We start from the raw sequence: 19,652 nt of genomic DNA, 5'->3' as shown, positions 1-19,652 counted from the left end.
ATATCTGATCGTGTTCTTAGATGTCAAGAAATCAGTAATTTTCTGACGTTGTAGTTATAAGATACAAAGTTGTATATATTATTAACAAGATTGTCGCATCGATTGCTTGAGAAAACTCAGATTCTCGTAATGGTTGCTACTACATATACCAAAGGTTTTGTCGGATTTGAATACTTTCTTGTGTTCTGTCATAAACCATGAAAAATGCTTCCTCGCTTCAACACTCATCAGCCATTGAAACGCTGTAAATTTCGATTCTTTTCGCGTTCAGTTGGAAACCCAAATACAATTTTGGTGGGATCATCATGTTTGTATTCCTCTTGTTCATCGCCAGAGCCATCTCTGGTTCGCTCCGATTACTTGACGCTTCAAACGACGACTAAACGTTTTGACGAAGACCAGATTTTTCAGTTGAACAAGATTATAACCAGATGTGTACGTTCAGGAGATATAGATGGAGCTCTCAAAGTGTTTCACGGGATGAGAGCTAAGAACACCGTTACCTGGAATTCTCTGCTCGTTGGGGTTTCCAAAGATCCAAGCAGAATGATAGAAGCACACCAACTGTTCGACGAAATCCCTCAACCGGATACTTTCTCTTACAACATCATGTTGTCTTGCCACGTTCGTAACGGAAACTTCGAGAAGGCCCAGAGCTTCTTCGATAGGATGCCATTCAAGGACACGGCTTCATGGAACACGATGATCACAGGGTACGCACGAAGAGGTGAAATGGAGAAAGCGCGGGAATTGTTCTACTCCATGACGGAGAAGAACGAGGTTTCTTGGAATGCCATGATCTCTGGATATATCGAATGCGGAGATTTGGAAAAGGCATCACATTTGTTCAGAGCGGCTCCATTTAGAGGCGTTGTGGCGTGGACGGCTATGATCACAGGGTACATGAAAGCCAAGAAGGTTGAATTAGCTGAGGCAGTGTTCAAAGACATGACAGTGAAGAAAAATCTTGTAACTTGCAATGCTATGATCTCTGGTTATGTTGAAAATTCTCGGCCAGAAGATGGACTGAAGCTTTTCAGAGCTATGCTTAAGGATGGATTTAAGCCTAACTCGTCTGGACTAAGCAGTGCATTGCTCGGATGCAGCGAGTTATCAGCGTTACAGTTAGGGAGGCAAATCCATCAGATAGTGTGTAAATCTACATTGTGTAATGACGTAACTGCATTGACGTCTCTGATTAGTATGTACTGCAAATGTGGAGAGCTTGGTGATGCTTGGAAACTCTTTGAGGCGATGAAGAAGATAGATGTTGTGGCGTGGAATGCAATGATTTCTGGATACGCTCAGCATGGTAATGCGGAAAAGGCTCTGTGTTTGTTCAATGAGATGAGAGATAACGAGATCAGGCCGGATTGGATAACGTTTGTTGCGGTTTTACTGGCATGTAACCATGCAGGACTAGTGGATATTGGGATCGCGTATTTTGATTCGATGGTGAGAGATTACAGGGTAGAACCGCGGCCTGATCACTACACGTGTATGGTTGATCTTTTGGGTCGGGCTGGGAAGCTGGAGGAGGCAATGAAACTGATAAGATCAATGCCGTTTAGACCGCATGCTGCAGTCTTTGGGACGCTCTTAGGTGCTTGTAGAGTGCACAAGAACTCGGAATTGGCTGAATTTGCAGCTGAGAAGCTGCTTGAGCTAGACCCGAGAAATGCAGCCGGGTATGTGCAGCTCGCGAATATCTACGCATCAAAGAATCGTTGGGATGATGTTGCAAGGGTTCGCAAAAGAATGAAAGAGAGCAATGTTGTGAAGGTAGAGCGAGTGAAAAGTTCGATTCTTTATTCGAGTTACAAGACTCTAAATGTATTCACTTGACTGTTTCAGGTACCCGGATACAGTTGGATAGAGATTCAAAACAAGGTTCACCATTTCAGATCAAGTGATCGGATTCACCCGGAACTAGACTTAATACACAAGAAACTGAAGGAGTTGGAAAGGAAGATGAAACTAGCTGGATACAAACCGGAGCTAGAATTTGCTTTACACAATGTAGAAGAAGAGCAAAAGGAGAAGCTATTGTTATGGCATAGTGAGAAGTTAGCTGTTGCATTTGGTTGCATAAAACTCCCTCAAGGTTCACAGATACAAGTGTTCAAGAACTTGAGAATCTGTGGTGATTGTCATAAAGCAATCAAATTTATATCGGAGATAGAGAAACGAGAGATCATGGTGAGAGACACCACAAGGTTTCACCATTTCAAAGATGGGTCTTGCTCTTGTGGCGATTACTGGTGAAAAGAGAAGACCTTTGACTCTCCCCATTGGTCAAACCTGACTGTATTTAAATGCGTCATTGTGTGAAAAAAGTTTCGACCTTTGACTTGACAAGTTGCGTTAAGGAGAGAGAGAGATGCGTAGATCGACGAGTGGTTCAAGAGTTTCGGATCAGTTTCCGACGAAGACCCCGTCTCCGCCTCGATCTCAGAGTGTTACAGCTGTGGAAGATGATGATGTGGAGCTGCTTCTGCCTAGGTACGACCCGAATTCTGAAGCGGGGAAGAGAGAGAATTCAAGATTCAGATCTGCAGAAAACGTCATCCATCTCATTCCTCTCATTCTTCTTCTCTGTGTCGTAATCCTCTGGCTCTCCTCTCATTCAGGTAAACCGAGAAATTGATTCAGACTCTTATGAATCTATAATTGATCTGTGAAACTTAATTTGTTAATTTCAGAAAGACCCATATGGATAAAAGGATTGGGATGTCTCTGTAGTGTTAGAATCTTGTGTTCAATTATGGTTTCAATTTGTTCATTAATACCACTGGATTTGGAATTTGTCAGCAGGTTCAAGGAGTTGAGTTCAAGAAGCAACATGCTTGTCTTGTCTCCATGGGAACTCAATTTCAGTTTTGGGAAACGAAACAACTTTTTTTACTGCCGGTGAATTTGTGTCGCAAACCATACGTAACTCTTGCATTTTTTTTTCTTCTTTACACACAAACATGACTAATATATCTCATATAGTCCATTTTTTTGTTTTGACTTTTGATTTATATGTACAATGTTTAATTTGTAATGACGATTTCAACATCACACAACTCAATTTAATCAATCATTCTGTTGGTCGAAAACAAAGATCAATTTCAACTTAATGCACCAACTCAACTAGAGTTAGACAATGAAATCAAAAACTCTCATGTGGCAATTAAACCCAAGAGATCCTCGATGAATATGGTTTTAAACCCTCTAAAATAGTCACTGTACTGCCATTGGTAGAAGTAAAAAAAACCAATTATAGAAATATTAGTGGATTAATTTAGTTCAACTACGGTTAAAAAATGGGCCACAGGCCCAGAATTAGAAACAGACTTTAAAACCCAAAGTTTTGTTTTTACATGTACTCGCAGTGAAATTCTCTCCCAATCAAGCTTCTACGAATTTGGCTAGCTCTTCTTCTTACACGGCCAATCGGTGTTTTCGCAGCTTTCAGGTTTGTCTCAAATCTCAATTTAGATCGGAGTCAAGTAATAACAATTGTGAAAACCTAATTCTTTTCGTTAAGATTGTATAGAGTTTGAAATTTTTTGCTGTAGATCGAGAATCGAAATTTTACCTTCTTTTTTTCATCATATAGACTGATTGTTTTAGGAAACGGAGCTTAGTTCTGGATTTTAAGATTTCTTCAATACACATTTACGCCAAAAAGATCACACAATTTGATCTCTGAACTTGTTGTTTGAACAAAGTTTCTGTTTTTAGAATCATTGCTTAAAGTGTCATTCTTTCACATCTGGTCCTGAGAGAACTCTAATTATTCCAGATAAGTATGATTCTAGCTTGGTTTTATTAATACGCCTACTCTTGTATGTGTCTTGAATGGACTCTCTGAGTTACTAAAAAAGTCTTGTGCTTTCTTTACTACACATGCCTCATACAGGACATTCTCTAGAAGCATAATATCTGCGTTTTCGATTTTCTTCTTAGATCACATTGATAATCCTAATTTCTCTGGTTCTATTGCAGATATTTTACTCAGATAAAGCCGGATCTAATTGTTGCATCAAGTTGATTGCTATGACATAGAAAATTCTAATTCCGCGAAGGCCTCAGAGTTTGCACTAACCTCATAAATCAGCTCTGGACATCGTTGATTGTAATTGAAAACAAGAATGTGTAGGCAAAATTGTCGCGCTAAGTCCTCACCGGAGGAAGTGATTTCAACTGATGAGAATCTATTGATATATTGTAAACCTGTTCGACTATACAACATCTTTCACCTTCGCTCTCTATGCAATGTATGCTTTGCCCTTCGGTTCTTCTTCGGTTTGGTTTTGCTATGATGGCCTGACTGACTCATGGCGAGTGTGTGCTTCTTTTGTCTCGTAATGTTATTTGAACTTGTTGTTTGTTGTTGCAGCCATCGTTTCTTCCAAGATGTTTGAACTACAAAATTGGAGCGAAGCGCAAAAGAAAGTATGAGTTCGTCTTGAATGTAGTTGCTACTGTGATATGTTATATATCTAACTTCTGATATGGAAGCTGATGGCCTATTTATCTCTGTTGAGTAGATATTGACATAATGAATGGTTTTCTCTTTGTTCATGCTATACACTTACATTTTTTCAAAATTGTGTGTTTGGTTAGGTCAAGATCTACTGGGATGGTAGTTTTCAACTATAAGGATTGTAATAACACTTTACAGAAAACTGAAGGTTAGTTTTTTTCTGTTCTTCGACAATATTCAATGTCAATTTCTATGTTTCTCTCTAGATGATTCTTTATTAACTATTTTTTTTTTTGTATTGTCATGCAGTTAGGGAAGATTGTTCTTGTCCATTTTGTTTTATGCTATGTGGTAGCTTCAAGGTGGGCAACTATTACAACTGAGGTTTTTCTTCCGAGGCCTTTTATATCTAACACTGTGAAATGCTACTACCGTTTCATGATGTATACTTGCAGTGTGCGGTTGCATATTGTGTTTTTAGTTTTTTCTTCTCACTCTTGAACTGCTGAGTGTGTCTTTGTCTGAGAAAACATGTTCCAGATGGAGCTTACAATCCATTGTCTTGTGTCTATGCAGGGGCTTCAATTTCATTTGAATTCGTCTCATGATTTATTTGAATTTGAGTTCAAGGTATATGTGGTTTTATGGAATTTCTTGTTTTGCTATGTCTTTTTTTTTTTTTAATGTTAAAAGCGGTCTTTCCTGTTGTAGCTTTCTGAAGAATACCAGACAGTTGATGTTTCTGTAAAACTTGATTCCTTCATATTTGAGGTCAGTTACTTTAAACTTGGTAACTTGGGAAATCCTCTTGGTGGTGAAAAGTTTAGTTTATATTCCATCCTTCTTTGTACCAGGAAGAAGGAAGTGATGACGATAAGTTTGAGCCCTTCTCTCTCTGGTAAATCTCAGAACCCCTTGATAAAAATACCTTAATAGCAGTAACTCCTTGCTTTTCTTGTCAGTACTTCTCTATAAATCCAACCATAATGTTTTTGCAGCTCGAAACCTCGTAAGCGTAGACAAAGAGGTGGCAAAAATAACACAAGACGACTTAAAGTTCAATTTTTACCACTGGATTCACCCAGTTTAGCTAATGGCACAGAAAATGGAGTTGCCCTACTGAATGATGGTAAAATCACATCTTCTTCTGTAGTATTCCTTGTGGCTTTGAACTTCATATTATCAGGAGAAGATACAATGGCTTGATTGTTCAGTTTTTGTCCTTCTTCTTGCGAGGGTAATTCTACCATTACTGATGTACAAAATGAATGGCATGCTACAGGAAACCGTGGTCTAGGATATCCCCAGGCAACTGGACTGTTTGAGATGACTAGAAACACTCCGCCTGCCATAGCTCATTCTTCTCTGGGCGCTGATGCAAAAGTTGTATTAACAAGCGAAGCTGTGATCCATGCTACTAAGACAAAAAAGTTATCTGCTGAGCGATCAGAGGCTAGAAGGTTTGTTCTCATCCAAATTGCCATTCCTGTTGTTATGAATTGTTCTTCCTATAACGTTTACTGTACTGCCATATTAACCGAGAAATTTTCTTCCAGCCACCTGCTTCTTCAGAAACGCCAATTCTATCATTCTCACAGAGTGCAGGTGATTCAAGTTCTTGCACCTACTTCTTAAGCATTTTCGTTATATTGCCCGCTATGATATCCTATCAAAGCATACTTGGTCCCGACGTGAAAAATACTATGTCTATGTTGTCTCTATTTATTGCCACTAACCAAAAACTGCATGTTTCTGTGACAAAGCCAATGATGCTTGAACAAGTAATGTCTGATCGGGATAGCGAGGATGAAGTCGATGACTTTACTGCAGATTTCGAAGATCGCCAGGTATACCATGATTTCTTTCTGCGTTCAATAAATAGAAACAGGAAAATGGTATATTTCGATAAAACTTGCTAATGGCTTTTGAAACTTAAAAAAGCTGCAGATGCTTGATGATTTTGTGGATGTGAATAAAGATGAAAAGCAATTCATGCATCTTTGGAACACATTTGTAAGAAAGCAAAGGTAACTACATTTCTTACACTTTGAAAAGACACACACACTCAGAAGGCTCAAAGTTTATTGTCTGTCTCTACGGACATTGAAACGAAAAGACCTTATGTGTTACATTACATATACCTTTGTAATGATTTTGGTTATGGAACATTATGATGCTAAAATCATATAATGATTAATGTTGCAGGGTTATAGCAGATGGTCATATCTCATGGGCATGCGAAGCATTTTCAAGATTTTACGAGAAGGAGTTGCACAGTTACTCATCTCTCTTCTGGTAACCTCCAGACATTGTATATAAATACACCAGCTACATACACATTATACACTATCAGTTTTGCTTCGTTTCTGAAAATAATAATAATTCCAGGTGCTGGAAATTGTTTTTGATCAAACTATGGAACCATGGACTTGTCGACTCAGCCACCATCAACAACTGCAGTACCATCCTCGAGAATTGCCGTAATAGCTCAGACACCAACAACAATACAAGTGTGGATCATCCCAATGACATAAGCAACAAGAACACTGACGGTATGGATGTTGACAACAATGACAATAACACCAGAGACAATTAAATCAAATAGGAAGATCGTCGATTTAGATGATACCGATTTATCGGATTGTAACTTGTTCTTCTTTTATTTTAAAAATATTTAGGAGCAAACAAAGATGTATTCAACTGATTTACATTTTTCAGTGTATTCTGCCTAATTTTTTTTTTTCTTTTCTAAAAATTAAAAACTGAAAAATATGAAAAGGTTGCTTAAATTTTTACTATTGTTGACTTGAGAAAATCTACCCTAATTAGTAAAAACTATGAAGTAAAATAGCATAAAAATAGGAAAATAGACAAAATATTGGGATCAGAATAAATTGAAAACGAATCAAAAGATAAGAGTTGCGAGTTTTATAACAAAAAACAGAGTGGTTAAGTATCGTCAAAAAAAAAAAAAAAAAACAGAGTGGTTAAGATTTTAAAACCCCAATTTTGACTTGTTCTTTGTCAATGTATCCCTCACAACACAAAGCAAGCTTCTTCGATTTGGCTCTTACGCCACCGATCGGTGTTCTCGAATCCTTCAGGTTTGTCTCCGTTTCAATCTAGATCGGAGTCAAGTAATTACAATTAATTGCCTAGAACTGGGATTTAGCGGTAGATCGGGAATCCGGAATTTACGGTTTTTTACGGGATGTTTTTAGGTAATAGGAACCTAGTTCTGGATTCATTGCGTTTAGTTGATTCTCGAATTGTTTGATTTCGTGATAAAGTTTAAAGCTTTGCAACAATACGCATTGTCTTGTCTGTGTTTTCTTTATGGATTGGATTCTCTGAGTCGGCTAAAAAAGTTTTGTGCTTTCACTATTAACCACAGGTCACATACAAGCTGACATTAATTCTCTAGAAGCATAAGCATCGACCAACAGCTATTGAAGCTTAAGCAAGGTTCCTATGTGCCTTTTGAAATCATGATTGAGGTAAAGCGACCTGGTTCTTCCACCACACGGATCACCACAACACTCGTTGATTCATTCATGATACTCTTCAGAAACAAACACATCTTGTTACCAATATTTGCCCTCATAGCGATCCCTTTAGCAGCTTTACACCTCTCCTTAACTCTTACCTCCTTTCGCCTTAAAAACCATGTCTTTCGTCTAGAGGCCTTAGCTAACGTAGTGCACACTCGGTTTGAAGCTAGACAGATCTGGCAAGAGTCTAGAGAAGACGCTGTCTCGCTTTTACATCTCAAGTCTCGGTACTTCGTCCCATCCTTTATCCTCTCCTGTATCGCCTCCATAACTGTCATCACATCTACTTTCTTCTCACACCAAGGCCTAAACCCATCTCTGAAGTCGTCATTTGCTTCAGTGAAGTCCTCTTGGATGAGACTAACAGCAACTTCCGTCATCGTCTATGGTCTGCTCTTCCTCTACTCACCCGTTCCCATGTTTCTATCAGCTCTCTTCGGTTACACACCCACATTGCGTTATCTCATCACGATATTTTGTCTCGTTGTTGAGGTATACATAATGGCTATAACAGGGCTTGGCATTGTCGTTTCTGTATTGGAAGAAAGATACGGTTTTGATGCGATTAAGGAAGGAACCGCTCTGATGAAAGGGAGGAGGATAACAGGGTTGGCTTTGGCGGGTGTATTTGTGTTTCTGTCGAGTTTCATTGGTCATGGGATGGAGAAGTTGGCAAAGGAGCTAGATATGGACTCGAGCTCAGGGTCGTGGTGGAGGTCGGTGGTTGTGGCCGGTGGGTGGGACGGGTGGAAGCTGGTTTGTATGTATGGTGCTGAGGTGGTGTTGAGTTATGTCGTAATCACTGTTTTTTACTGTGAGTGTAGGAATCGCAATGGTATCAGCGATGCAAATGTTGCTGATGACGCAGGTCTTGCTATTTAAAAGTTTAGTCCCAACACTTTTTTGTTGTTGATAATTCTCTTGTGAAATTGTGATATACATTTTTGTTTACCCAAAATTATGATTTATTCGTTGCTTTAAAGAGAGAGAAAATTCAATGTTTTGAACTAAAAAAATCGATAGATGCATGGTAAAATAGAAAAAAAGCTGCCAAATATCAAGTTTGAAACATGCATAGCTGTCAAATATCTAGCTCGAAACATGCATCTGATTCTGAATCAGGTTCCGGGATATACATGATGGGAATAAACTGATGATGCGTCTCCCTGCCCTAACGAAAGCTCCAGATTTAGAGCGTCCAATCCAGTGTCCGCTACAATTTGGCCACAGGGTAAGTTGATATATTCTTCAGATGTCATCTGCATAATAAATTCAAAGGATCGATTCTGTTAAGCAGTCTGTGGTTATTTTGATCCTGGAATTTAAAATACTTTGTTCTAGTTATGGCAAAAAGGCTTACCCGCGTCCGCTTCTTGCTTCTCCTAGTCCCTACTACAACTTCACCTCTTCCTCTAGACTGTTGGTTGTACTCCTCTGTTTCAGAGCTTGTAGCAGCACCATCTGGAGATGGATAGACATTTAAGAGTCGTACACCGCACTCTTTTATACTACAGGAGCAAGAAAACTTAAACTCCACATCGTTGAAAACCAATTTAGATGGAAGATCCATAGGCTGGAACTTGAAGGAACAAACAAACAGATGATCCGTGTTACCCCAGTGTAGGTCTGCCTCTTTGAAAAATAATTGCCAATACTTTATGCCATTGAAGAAAGCGTTTACCACCAAACATGAATCCCGACCCTCGACCGCGGTTCGAAAGTTAACCACGATGCAAGCCTTGAATCGCAAGTATTCTTGAGAGAGAGAGCTATGAGGTAAAGTGACAGATAGGGAATCTCCATAAGCTCGATGCGTGAAATACTTAGGTACTTGTCTGTCCACCTAGTAAGACCGTAGGCTTGAAGTATGATCGTAGGATGAGTTCTCGCGCATCTTCATCAAGTTTGAAGCAATTCAAGAACTTACAATATTCGTCATCAGTTGTTATACAAGAAAAGTGATCTTCCAATGTTCCCATCACAATGGCATCACGCAGTGCCGTGACGACACCTCCACAGTCGGTAAAGTCGAGCTTCTTAAGACGTCTCAGTCCAAAAATGTTTGGGGAGACATTTTTCAACCTCTTGCAACCACTCATCGTTAGTTCAAAGAGCCTCGAGAAATTTTCAATGCAGCTGGGAACTTCTTCAATGGCGGTGTTTTCTAGATGGAGCGTGTAGATACTACTTGAAATGAGAGGAAAACTTGTCAAACTTGAGCAACCATTGAGACAGAGGCTTCCAAGAGATGACAAGTTGACATCGGTTGGAAGAACCTCCAGCACTGTGCATCCATCCATATACAAACCCCGTAATTTTTGGAGATTCCCAATGGTGGAAGGAATCGTCACCAAACTTTTGCATCCACTGAGACCCAAATGCTCCAAATTTTGGAGATTGCCAATAGTAGAAGGTAACGTCACCAAGCTTTTGCAGTTGTTGAGTTTCAAACTCTCCAGATTGGTGGCCTTTGAAAGATCCGGGACTTCTGTTAGGTTTTCACATTCTGACAGATCCATCTTCACGAGACTTCCAAGCGACTGAAATTTGTTTGTTCCATTGGTATATATTCTTCAATCAATATCAGTGATATATATAATCGTTTCAATTTTATAACTATAACTAAATATTAGTATGTACGTGTAGGAATAATTAAACCGTGGATCACAAGCCATATTGACAATTTTTATTAAACCTAATTAAGTTATAAGAGAGGTTAAACAAGAATATAAGCAAAATGCTATAACATTAACAATGTATGTATGTACCTGGACGCCTTCCCATAGCTTCTCCAGCATGTTGTTGCCTCTCACTATAAGACGAACGAGATATTCTGGGCGAAATTCACAAGGCATACATCTCATAAGGCAGTCGAGATAATCCAGTGGAGGGAGATTCTTGTTCCAGAAACAATCTTCTACTTCAATCGTCATTCCATGTGGCTACGAGGTTGACTTTTCCATTATAATTTCAGGGAATTTTCTCAAGCTCGAGCATCCAGAGAGATGGAGGTATTCGAGAGATTCCAAGTTGAGATGACTTGGAAAACTCTCTAGCTTTGTGCAACCCCTCATATCTAACTTCCTCAGTTTAATGGCATTCTGAATCGAGGAAGTAAGTGTCACCAAAGAAGTGCATTCAAAAAGATATAATTCCTCGAGGTTTATGGCATAAAGAAGATCTGGAATTTCTTTCAAATATTTGGAACCGCTCATATTCATCTTCTTGAGTCTTCCAAGTGGCTGAAAACAAAAATAGGGAAAAAAAGTGACTTACACACATGTTTACAATTTTTTTTTTTATATAAAACATATTCGTTTCTAGTACCTGGGTTCCTTCCCACAGCTTCTCAAGGTTACTATTACACATCGTGAGTTCAACCAGATACTCAGCCTTAAAATTACAAGGCAAACACTTCAATGGAAAATTATCCCACTCTAGCCATTTGAGTACTTTACGAGGCAAGAAAACGAGGCCGTTAGGTAGATGCAATATGGTTTCATTCGATGACCACCAGGAAATATCATGAACTTTTAGAAATTGGAGGTTAAGCATGCCTTTGAACGAGTTTTCATCTATTGAAATTAAAAAGGGCATACTGATTTGTGACGCTCTTAAAAATATTCCGAGTATAGTATCCGTGCCCTGGGAAAAAAATAAAAAGAGGAGAAAATGTCATTTCCTATAAAAAAAAAGCTCTACGAATAAGTTTAACTTCACCTGAACTAAACTGTTTTATTGATAATTTTACACAAACACATATACCTAAAATTTCTCAATAAGTTTATATACGAAGAGAACTATATATTAATAAATTAATATAAGAGTCCCTTAATAGAAAGTGATGCATTAAAAGGAGCTGCGAAAAAACTTACAGTTTTATCGGTAAGTACATCTAGAATTTCCTCAGAATTGTCCAGAAATCGACGTTTACCAGGATTACCCATGGACTCTGCACAATCAATCTCTATACCCAACTTCACTAGCAAACTGTGCATCTCTATATTTCCTTGCGGTGTAATACGTATGAGGGACTTGTCAGTCGACCTTTTAAGCCCACCATTATCTTCAACGAAATCTTTGATGCGATTGACTCTTAAACCATTAAAAAAACATGCAATGTACATAAATAACTCTCGATCTTTTTTATTTAACCTTTTGTAGCCAACTCTTAGTGTTTCCTCAATTTTATCATCTGAATCATTTCGGAGCCTAGGCATCATCTCCACCCACTCATCTTTGCCCCTTTCTTTTAAAGACGAACCCAATACACTGAGACCCAAAGGAAGGTTGCCAGCAAGCTTGGCAACTTCAATTGCGAGCTCCATAAAATCATAAGGTGGATAGTCTTGTCCAAAAGCAAATCGGCATAACATCTTAATAGCAAGAGCTTCTGAAGGCAACTCCACCTCATAAATAGTGTCAATCTTATGAGCCTTGAGAAGTTGCCTATCTTGAGTGATCACAATTATTCTGCTTCCAGGTCCAAACCATTCAGTTTCACCCACCAAGGTCTTAAGTAACTCTAGATCATCCACATCATCAAGAACGACAAGAACTTTCTTGTGCTTTAACCTTCGCTTCACCTCACCTAAATGCTCGACCTTTATGTCCTTTTGACCTAAGATTTCGGAGAGAAATTCTTTTTCCCAACTCAACTTCATTCCCATTAAGTCCTTTTTGGTGCTTTTATAAGTTCCGAAAGCGTAATGGGAGAACTGGCTACATAGTTGACTGTATAGAAATCTTCCAATGGTACTCTTACCAATCCCTGAAGTTCCGACAATCCCAACCATTCTAGCTTCCTCGGATTCCAAGCACAACATCGAATTCAATGCCTCTAAATGAGCTTCAATCCCCACGAAGTCGCCAAAATCATTAGATTTTGTAACCAGTTTATTTGAGACATCATTGGCGATTTTTTCAATCATGCTTGCGTCGTCACTCCTAAAATTAAAGGATAATCTATTAAGGGATGGATTTGTAAATATTATATTGTCTTAGGTTTTCCTTATTTGTCTAATACCTAGGTCTTTCACGCTTGTATATATACTGTATGATATATCTAATAAAGTGCAAGCCGTTCTATTCCCATCTTCACATGGTATCAGAGCGAGACTAGATCCAAAAGAAAAAAAGAAAAAAAGAAGGAGAGATTATGACATCGACGAATGAAGGAAAGGGTAAAGAGATCGTGAAGGTGCAAGAGACTCCGACATCCTCGCCGTTGTATTTGCATCCATCGGAAGGACCAGGAAGCTTGATTACGACGGTACAATTGAAAGGAGATAACTATGAAGATTGGTCTAAGCATGTGCGGAATGCCTTGCAGACTAAGAGAAAGTTGGGTTTCATTGATGGAACCTTGGCGAAACCAGCAACGGCGGATGAGATCGAGCAGTGGGAGGTTGTTAATTCAATGATTGTGGCGTGGCTCATGAACACCGTAGAGCCAACGTTGAGAACGACAATATCGATGGTTGATGATGCACACATATTGTGGGAGGATTTGAAGCTGCAGTTCTCGGTTGGGAATGGACCAAGGGTGCATGAGTTGAAGTCAGACTTGGCCAACTGCAAGCAAAAAGGAGATAGTGTGATGATGTACTTTGGGAAGCTTAAGAAGATGTGGGATGAATTGGCTGTTTATAAGCCTTTGAGATCATGTTCATGCGGAGAACTCGCATCTCAGCTTGAACAAGATAGAGATGAGGAACGTACTCATCAGTTTTTGATGGGTTTAGATGATGTGCGATTTGGTGGAATTCATTCTACTTTGACCAATATGGAGCCAATGTTGAAATTGTCTCAAGTGTATCAATGGGTGGTGAGAGACGAACGACAACAAAGTATTACACGTGACAAGGATGAACGATCTGAAGCTGTTGGTTTTGCGGTTCAAGCTGCAAACCAAGGGAGGCCTGGGGTGTTTCAATATCGAGAAACAGACACAACTTGCACTCATTGTGGAAAATATGGACATGATATTGGGGATTGTTTTCAGATTAAAGGATACCCAGAGTGGTGGGGTGAACGTGGAAGAAATTTTGGAGATGGTCAAGGTGGTGTGAGTAGAGGAGGAGGTCGTGGTCGTTTTGGTCGCGGTGGAGGTATTGCTGGCAGCACTGGTCGGGGACGAGGATCGAGTTTTGCTAGAGCCAACATGGCTCAGACGTCACACGACACCGTTAGCTCTGCGAACTCGGCTCAAGTTCACCCTGTTGCACACTCGGCTGCGGCACCACAGCGGGAAGGAGGATTTGATAGGGCTTCTCTCCCTCACCTAAGCAATGAACAGTGGACTGTATTGGTTGGTTTGCTCACCAAACCAAAACCTGGGGACTCATCTTCGAAACTTTCTGGTAAGACGGATATTATCATTGATACCGGTGCGTCGCACCATATGACTTCCAATCTGGATTTATTAAGTAACGTTACAGCTATACCACCTTGCTCCATCCTTCTTCATGATGGAGATCGTGCATTGGCTGAGAAATAGGGACGAATGTGTTTAGGTGGAGATGTCTGGCTGAATGGTGTTTTGTTCTCTCCAGACTTGACGTGTTCTCTAATTTCTGTGGCAAAATTGCTTAAAACAACTAAGGGTTCAGCCACTTTTACTGAAGAACTTTGTGTTTTGCAGGACCGTACTTCGAAGATGATTGGTGCGGGTGAAGAGTGTGATGGGGTCTACAAGTTCAGAGGCAACGTTGGTGGTCAAGCAAACAAAGTGACGAGTAGTGATCAACGTACTTTGTGGCATCGACGTTTGGGGCATCCTTCTGAACGTGTTTTATCTTTTTTTATCTAGTGCTTTTGATTTACCTAAATCCGATGTGATAGACGGAGGATGTGATATTTGTTATCGAGCAAAACAAACTCGGGATTCTTTTTCAGAAAGTAATAATAAAGCAGCCAGTATTTTTGATTTGATTCATTGTGATGTTTGGGGAGCCTATCGTACTCCGTCTACCTCAGGAGCAGTATATTTTCTTACTATCGTAGATGATCATTCGCGAGCAGTTTGGGTTTACTTGTTGCTTGAAAAGAGAGAAGTGTCCGAATGTTTACAAAAATTTTGCACCATGATTTCTCGGCAGTTTGACAAGAAGGTCCGTGTTGTACGATCTGATAATGGAACGGAATTCACTTGTATGAGACGTTATTTCGAGCAAGAAGGGATCGTGCATCAAACCTCATGTGTCTATACTCCGCAACACAACTCTCGCGTGGAACGCAAGCATAGACACATCCTTAACGTCGCTCGCTCGTTAATGTTTCAAGCTGATTTACCGGTGAAATTTTGGGGAAAATGCGTTCTTGCGGCGTGTCATTTGATCAACCGGACACCTACACCATTGCTGGAAGGTAAAACTCCTTATGAAATCTTGTATCGCAAGGCTCCCTCGTTTGATAGTTTGAAAGTTTTTGGCTGTTTGGGTTATGCCCGTAAGATCTCTCGTGACAATGATAAATTTGGGGAGCGAAGTCGAAAATGTGTGTTTATGGGCTATCCCTATGGGAAAAAAGGGTGGACGATGTACGACTTGGACACGCACGAGTTATTTGCCTCTCGGGATGTGCATTTTCACGAGACGGTTTTTCCATTTGCACAGTTCAAGTCCGATGATAGTGACCACGTGGTGTTGCAACACGATCCTGCGGTGTACCATGATGATGGTTTCATGAATCTCACCTCTAACGACACAGAGATACCAGCGATAGTAGAAGACAGGGGGAGTATTGTTTAGTGTGGTAGAACTCCCGAACTGGAACCGCAGGTTCAGCCCACCTTACCAGTTGTTGCACAAGACCATCCTGTTGCACACGAACAATTGGGTCGTGGACATCGACAAAAACAGCCCTCGACGAGATTGAAAGATTTTGTGGTGACATCTGGTCACTCTATGACACATGAACAAGACCCCTCACACTCGACCACCCCACACACATCTTCGAACAAAGGTACGGTCACCTACCCTATTGCTCACTACGTTACTTGTGAACGTTTTTCTGCACACCATGCTGCTTTTCTTGCAGCGATTACAGCTGGATATGAGCCTGAGTCTTACAATGAGGCTATTAAACTTCAAGTATGGCGTGATGCAGTAAAGTTTGAAGTCAATGCTTTGGAGAAACTCCACACATGGGACATTGTTGATCTACCCGATGGGAAAGTCGCTATTGGCTGTAGGTTTGTGTTTAAGATCAAATATAATTCGGATGGTACGATTGAACGACATAAAGCATGCTTGGTAGTGATGGGTAATCGTCAAAAAGAGGGGAAGGATTATCAGGAGACTTTTGCGCCGGTTGTTAAATTAACCACTGTCCGAATGTTTCTCAAGGTCGCGGCGGTCAAAAATTGGGTTGTGCATCAGATGGATGTACATAATGTGTTTCTCCATGGTGATTTGGAAGAAGAGGTCTACATGAAATTACCACCAGGTTTCAAAGCATTGGGGCCGAACAAAGTGTGTAAGTTGAAGAAGTCTTTGTATGGTTTGAAACAGGCTCCGCGCTGTTGGTTCTCCAAGCTCACACAAACACTGCTCGGGTATGGCTTCGTTCAATCTTATTCGAATTACTCTCTCTTTGCTTTGAATCGGGGAAAAATGTGCCTTTACGTGATTGTTTATGTGGACGATTTGCTCATTGGGGGTAATGATGAAGACGAAGTTGTTCATTTTAAGTAGTATTTGAGCCATTGTTTTCACATGAAAGATTTGGGTCCACTTAAGTATTTTTTGGGCATTGAAGTTGCAAGGTCTTCTCGAGGCATTTACTTATCTCAGCGTAAATATGCCTTAGATATTATTAACGAGTGTGGTTTATTAGGAGGAAGGCCGGTTTGTACACCTATGCTTCAAAATCACAAACTTGAAGACGATACAGGGGAGTATTTTGACACGCCAGAACGGTATCGATGTTTGGTTGGGAGATTGGTATATTTGACAATTACAAGGCCAGAGCTTATGTACGTTGTACACGTTCTTGCTCAGTTTTTACATCAGCCTAGGCTGAAACATTGGTGGGCTTCATTGCGTGTTGTTCGTTATCTCAAGAACAGTCCTGGACAAGGGATCTTGTTTACTGCTAATGGTGACTTACATATCTCTGCATACTGTGACTCTGATTTTTCGACTTGTCCAATATCTCGTCGGTCCCTCTCAGGATATGTTGTTTTGTTGGGTGGTTCCCCCATCGCTTGGAAGACTAAAAAGCAAGGAGTGGTATCTCAATCATCAGCGGAGGCGGAATACCGAGCAATGTCTTTCACCACCTCGGAGCTAAAATGGGTTTCCAGTCTTCTATCTGAATTTGGTGTCTCGTTGACCGACTCCATTCGTTTACATTGTGACAATCAGGCGGCTCTCCACATTGCTGCGAATCCTGTTTTTCAGGAGCGTACCAAACACATTGAACGTGATTGTCATTACATCCGCGATGAGATCCAGAATGGCTTGATCAAAACAGTCTACTTTCATACCACTCAACAGCTTGCAGATATTTTCACTAAGGCTCTTGGCTCTCCAGCGTTCGAGTACCTGTCTCGTAAGTTGGGCATATGTGATTTACATGCGCCAACTTGAGGGGGAGTATTATGGGATGGATTTGTAAATATTGTATTGTCTTAGGTTTTCCTTTATTTGTCTAATACCTAGGTCTCTCACGCTTGTATATATACTGTATGATACATCTAATAAAGCGCAAGCCGTTCTATTCCCATCTTCACATAATCAAACCGTCAAAAATCAAAATCAGTTAAAATAATAAACCGTTTAAAAAAAATTAAAGTTACCCGTTCTGAAGATGCTCTCCAGCTATACTTGCTATCTCTGACAGAACTCTTTTCCATCCTTGTTTCACATCTTCTGTTTTGTCTTTGCATGTCTTTTCAAAGAACTTGCCAAATTCACCCGTCTATTTTTTAACTTGCGAAGGATCAACGTCGTAGAAAACTGGAATCACCATTTGACCCAACGGCGGACCCATGTAGAGTAAAGGGTGGTCAGCTGACCTGGTCAAATTTAAACTTTTCTTTATAGTATAGGTTTGTAAATTTTAAATTTAAGATTAATAGAGTTTAATTTAAAATATTTCAGCAATTTGACCTCCCTAATTTGATTGTGACATCTAAGTCCCAGACCACAATGAAACAAAGTTTATCATATTAACTGTTTTATTTGTTTTAAAAAGAAACAAAGCCTAATATTTTAACCTAATTATTAATACTTGCCAAACCAAACAGAATTAAAAAAGAAAAGGAGAGAGAACTTTTGTCTTTTGAGCAAATATTTATATATCTACGTTAATAATGTTTCAAATGATGAAATATTTTTTAATTTGAAGAATTTAGTAGATTTTGTTCCATTGTTGGTGAAAGCACGAAAACATATTGCTTATCTTTTGGTTTATAGGTTTTTGAAATTGGTTTTGATTTTGCATATTGCAATTGTTGAGAGATGTTTTTTTAGGTATAAAGACTGTAAAGAGTATATGTAATCGGATTGGAGATTAATTTTTGAATGATTGTTTAGTTTGTTTTATCGAAAAAAATGTATTCAATATTATTATATATAGATGAGATTGTGATGAAAAGATTTCAGATATAAAGGATCTAGAATGCTTTTGTATGATGTTTTGTTTGAAGTTGTACTTTTTCTCTTTTTTTTTTTAATTCTGTTTTGACCTGGGTGAAAAAAATTCCTGGGTACGCCACTGATTTGACCCGACTCCTTGTAACACTTGTGGATCTCAACCAATTCATTCAAGCACCACGTGGAAGAAGCATAGTTCTTAGAGAAGATGACGATTGAGATCCTCGCTTCTCTAATCGCTTTTAAAAGCTCATGAGCGATTTGACAGCTTCTCTCGATCCCATGATCCATGAATGTGATGATTGATTTGCGGTCGAGTTCCTTACGGAGATGGCTGAGGAACGTCTTGCGGACATCTTCCCCACTGAAGCTTGGGAAAACGTCGTATCTCCGGCTGCCAGAAAAAGAAGCCGCCATGGAGATGATAGGGAAAAGAGACAAAGATTTGTAAATCAGCAATACCTAGATTGAGAGACAGAGAGAGAGAGAGAGCGAGAGAGAGGAGAAACTTCATAGAAGACTTTCACTGACTCACTGTACAAGATATTTTTTTTTTAGTGGTTAAAAATCAAATTCCCTAACAAGACCATATTACTGATACAGAAACTCCCTTCGAATGCTTTTACTCTATCTAACGATATCTTTGGAGATATCAATTCTACAAGACATAAATAAGATACTTTCTACGCAAATAGACTTACGTATACAAGATAATTTTTTTCTAGTGGTTAAAATAAAAAATCAAATCCTCTAATTACGTTTGTGCATTTTGGAGTCGTTGTAATGTTCTTCTTCATTGCCTCGTAGTTGCGCAATGTTCTTTATGTTCCTAGGAGTCGTTGTAAGAACTACAAAGGCTTTTTAAATGAGTTCCATTCCAACACAATAATTTGTTTTTGTCATTTCTCTGGTGAATTTGCTAAGTGCAATTCCTTTACCCGAATTCTAGTTTACTCTGCTTATAAAGAGAAAAACTACCTTTGCTAACATATGTAGTTTTTTAAAAAGGCAAGACTATTTTGGGTA

At 39.5% G+C, this 19,652-nt stretch overlaps 6 protein-coding genes across 8 annotated transcripts; 5 read left to right on the top strand and 1 right to left on the bottom strand.

Moving 5' to 3' along the window:
* Positions 1-12: 12 nt before the first annotated feature.
* On the top strand, positions 13-2,694 carry LOC104718668 (pentatricopeptide repeat-containing protein At4g16835, mitochondrial). Its single transcript, XM_010436456.3, has 2 exons — positions 13-1,782; positions 1,855-2,694. The coding sequence occupies exons 1-2, from the start codon at positions 205-207 to the stop codon at positions 2,263-2,265; spliced, it is 1,989 nt and encodes a 662-aa protein (XP_010434758.2). The 5' UTR covers positions 13-204; the 3' UTR covers positions 2,266-2,694.
* On the top strand, positions 2,381-2,967 carry LOC104718669 (uncharacterized). Of its 2 annotated transcripts, none has more exons than XM_087478427.1 (2): positions 2,381-2,630; positions 2,815-2,967. In XM_087478427.1, exons 1-2 carry the CDS (start codon positions 2,381-2,383, stop codon positions 2,826-2,828), a joined length of 264 nt encoding a protein of 87 aa, XP_087334553.1. In that variant the 3' UTR covers positions 2,829-2,967. The 2 variants fall into 2 exon arrangements, with proteins under 2 accessions (XP_087334553.1, XP_087334552.1); XM_087478426.1 differs by having other exon boundaries at positions 2,812-2,967.
* A 366-nt stretch (positions 2,968-3,333) lies between these two features.
* LOC147930579 (polycomb group protein VERNALIZATION 2-like) lies at positions 3,334-7,214 on the top strand. 2 transcript variants are annotated; one of them, XM_087478425.1, is made up of 15 exons: positions 3,334-3,460; positions 3,994-4,265; positions 4,388-4,443; positions 4,615-4,682; positions 4,784-4,836; positions 5,051-5,104; positions 5,186-5,245; positions 5,329-5,372; positions 5,473-5,603; positions 5,757-5,934; positions 6,031-6,079; positions 6,238-6,321; positions 6,422-6,501; positions 6,680-6,769; positions 6,863-7,214. In XM_087478425.1, the coding sequence occupies exons 2-15, from the start codon at positions 4,140-4,142 to the stop codon at positions 7,068-7,070; spliced, it is 1,281 nt and encodes a 426-aa protein (XP_087334551.1). In that variant the 5' UTR covers positions 3,334-3,460; positions 3,994-4,139; the 3' UTR covers positions 7,071-7,214. The 2 variants fall into 2 exon arrangements, with proteins under 2 accessions (XP_087334551.1, XP_087334550.1); XM_087478424.1 differs by having other exon boundaries at positions 3,358-3,460; positions 6,416-6,501.
* A 174-nt stretch (positions 7,215-7,388) lies between these two features.
* Positions 7,389-10,719, top strand: LOC147930578 (uncharacterized). The gene is made up of 3 exons (XM_087478423.1): positions 7,389-7,578; positions 7,869-9,256; positions 9,367-10,719. The coding sequence occupies exon 2, from the start codon at positions 7,963-7,965 to the stop codon at positions 8,905-8,907; it is 945 nt and encodes a 314-aa protein (XP_087334549.1). The 5' UTR covers positions 7,389-7,578; positions 7,869-7,962; the 3' UTR covers positions 8,908-9,256; positions 9,367-10,719.
* On the bottom strand, positions 9,144-19,144 carry LOC109125247 (disease resistance protein RPP5). Its single transcript, XM_087476940.1, is given in 9 exon segments — positions 9,144-9,284; positions 9,386-9,862; positions 9,864-10,309; positions 10,382-10,565; positions 10,794-11,267; positions 11,353-11,670; positions 11,901-12,972; positions 17,828-18,010; positions 18,757-19,144. Coding segments are annotated over 9 exon segments (3,582 nt in total). The 5' UTR covers positions 19,044-19,144.
* Positions 13,184-14,524, top strand: LOC147930577 (uncharacterized). Its single transcript, XM_087478637.1, has one exon. The coding sequence runs from the start codon at positions 13,184-13,186 to the stop codon at positions 14,522-14,524; it is 1,341 nt and encodes a 446-aa protein (XP_087334763.1).
* Positions 19,145-19,652: the final 508 nt, after the last annotated feature.

Source organism: Camelina sativa, chromosome 12, assembly GCF_030686135.1.
Source record: "Camelina sativa cultivar CO46 ecotype springtype chromosome 12, ASM3068613v1".
Classification (NCBI taxonomy): domain Eukaryota; kingdom Viridiplantae; phylum Streptophyta; class Magnoliopsida; order Brassicales; family Brassicaceae; genus Camelina; species Camelina sativa.
The sequence above is the reverse complement of the archived record's forward strand: the minus strand, read 5'-3'. Positions and strand labels throughout refer to the sequence as shown.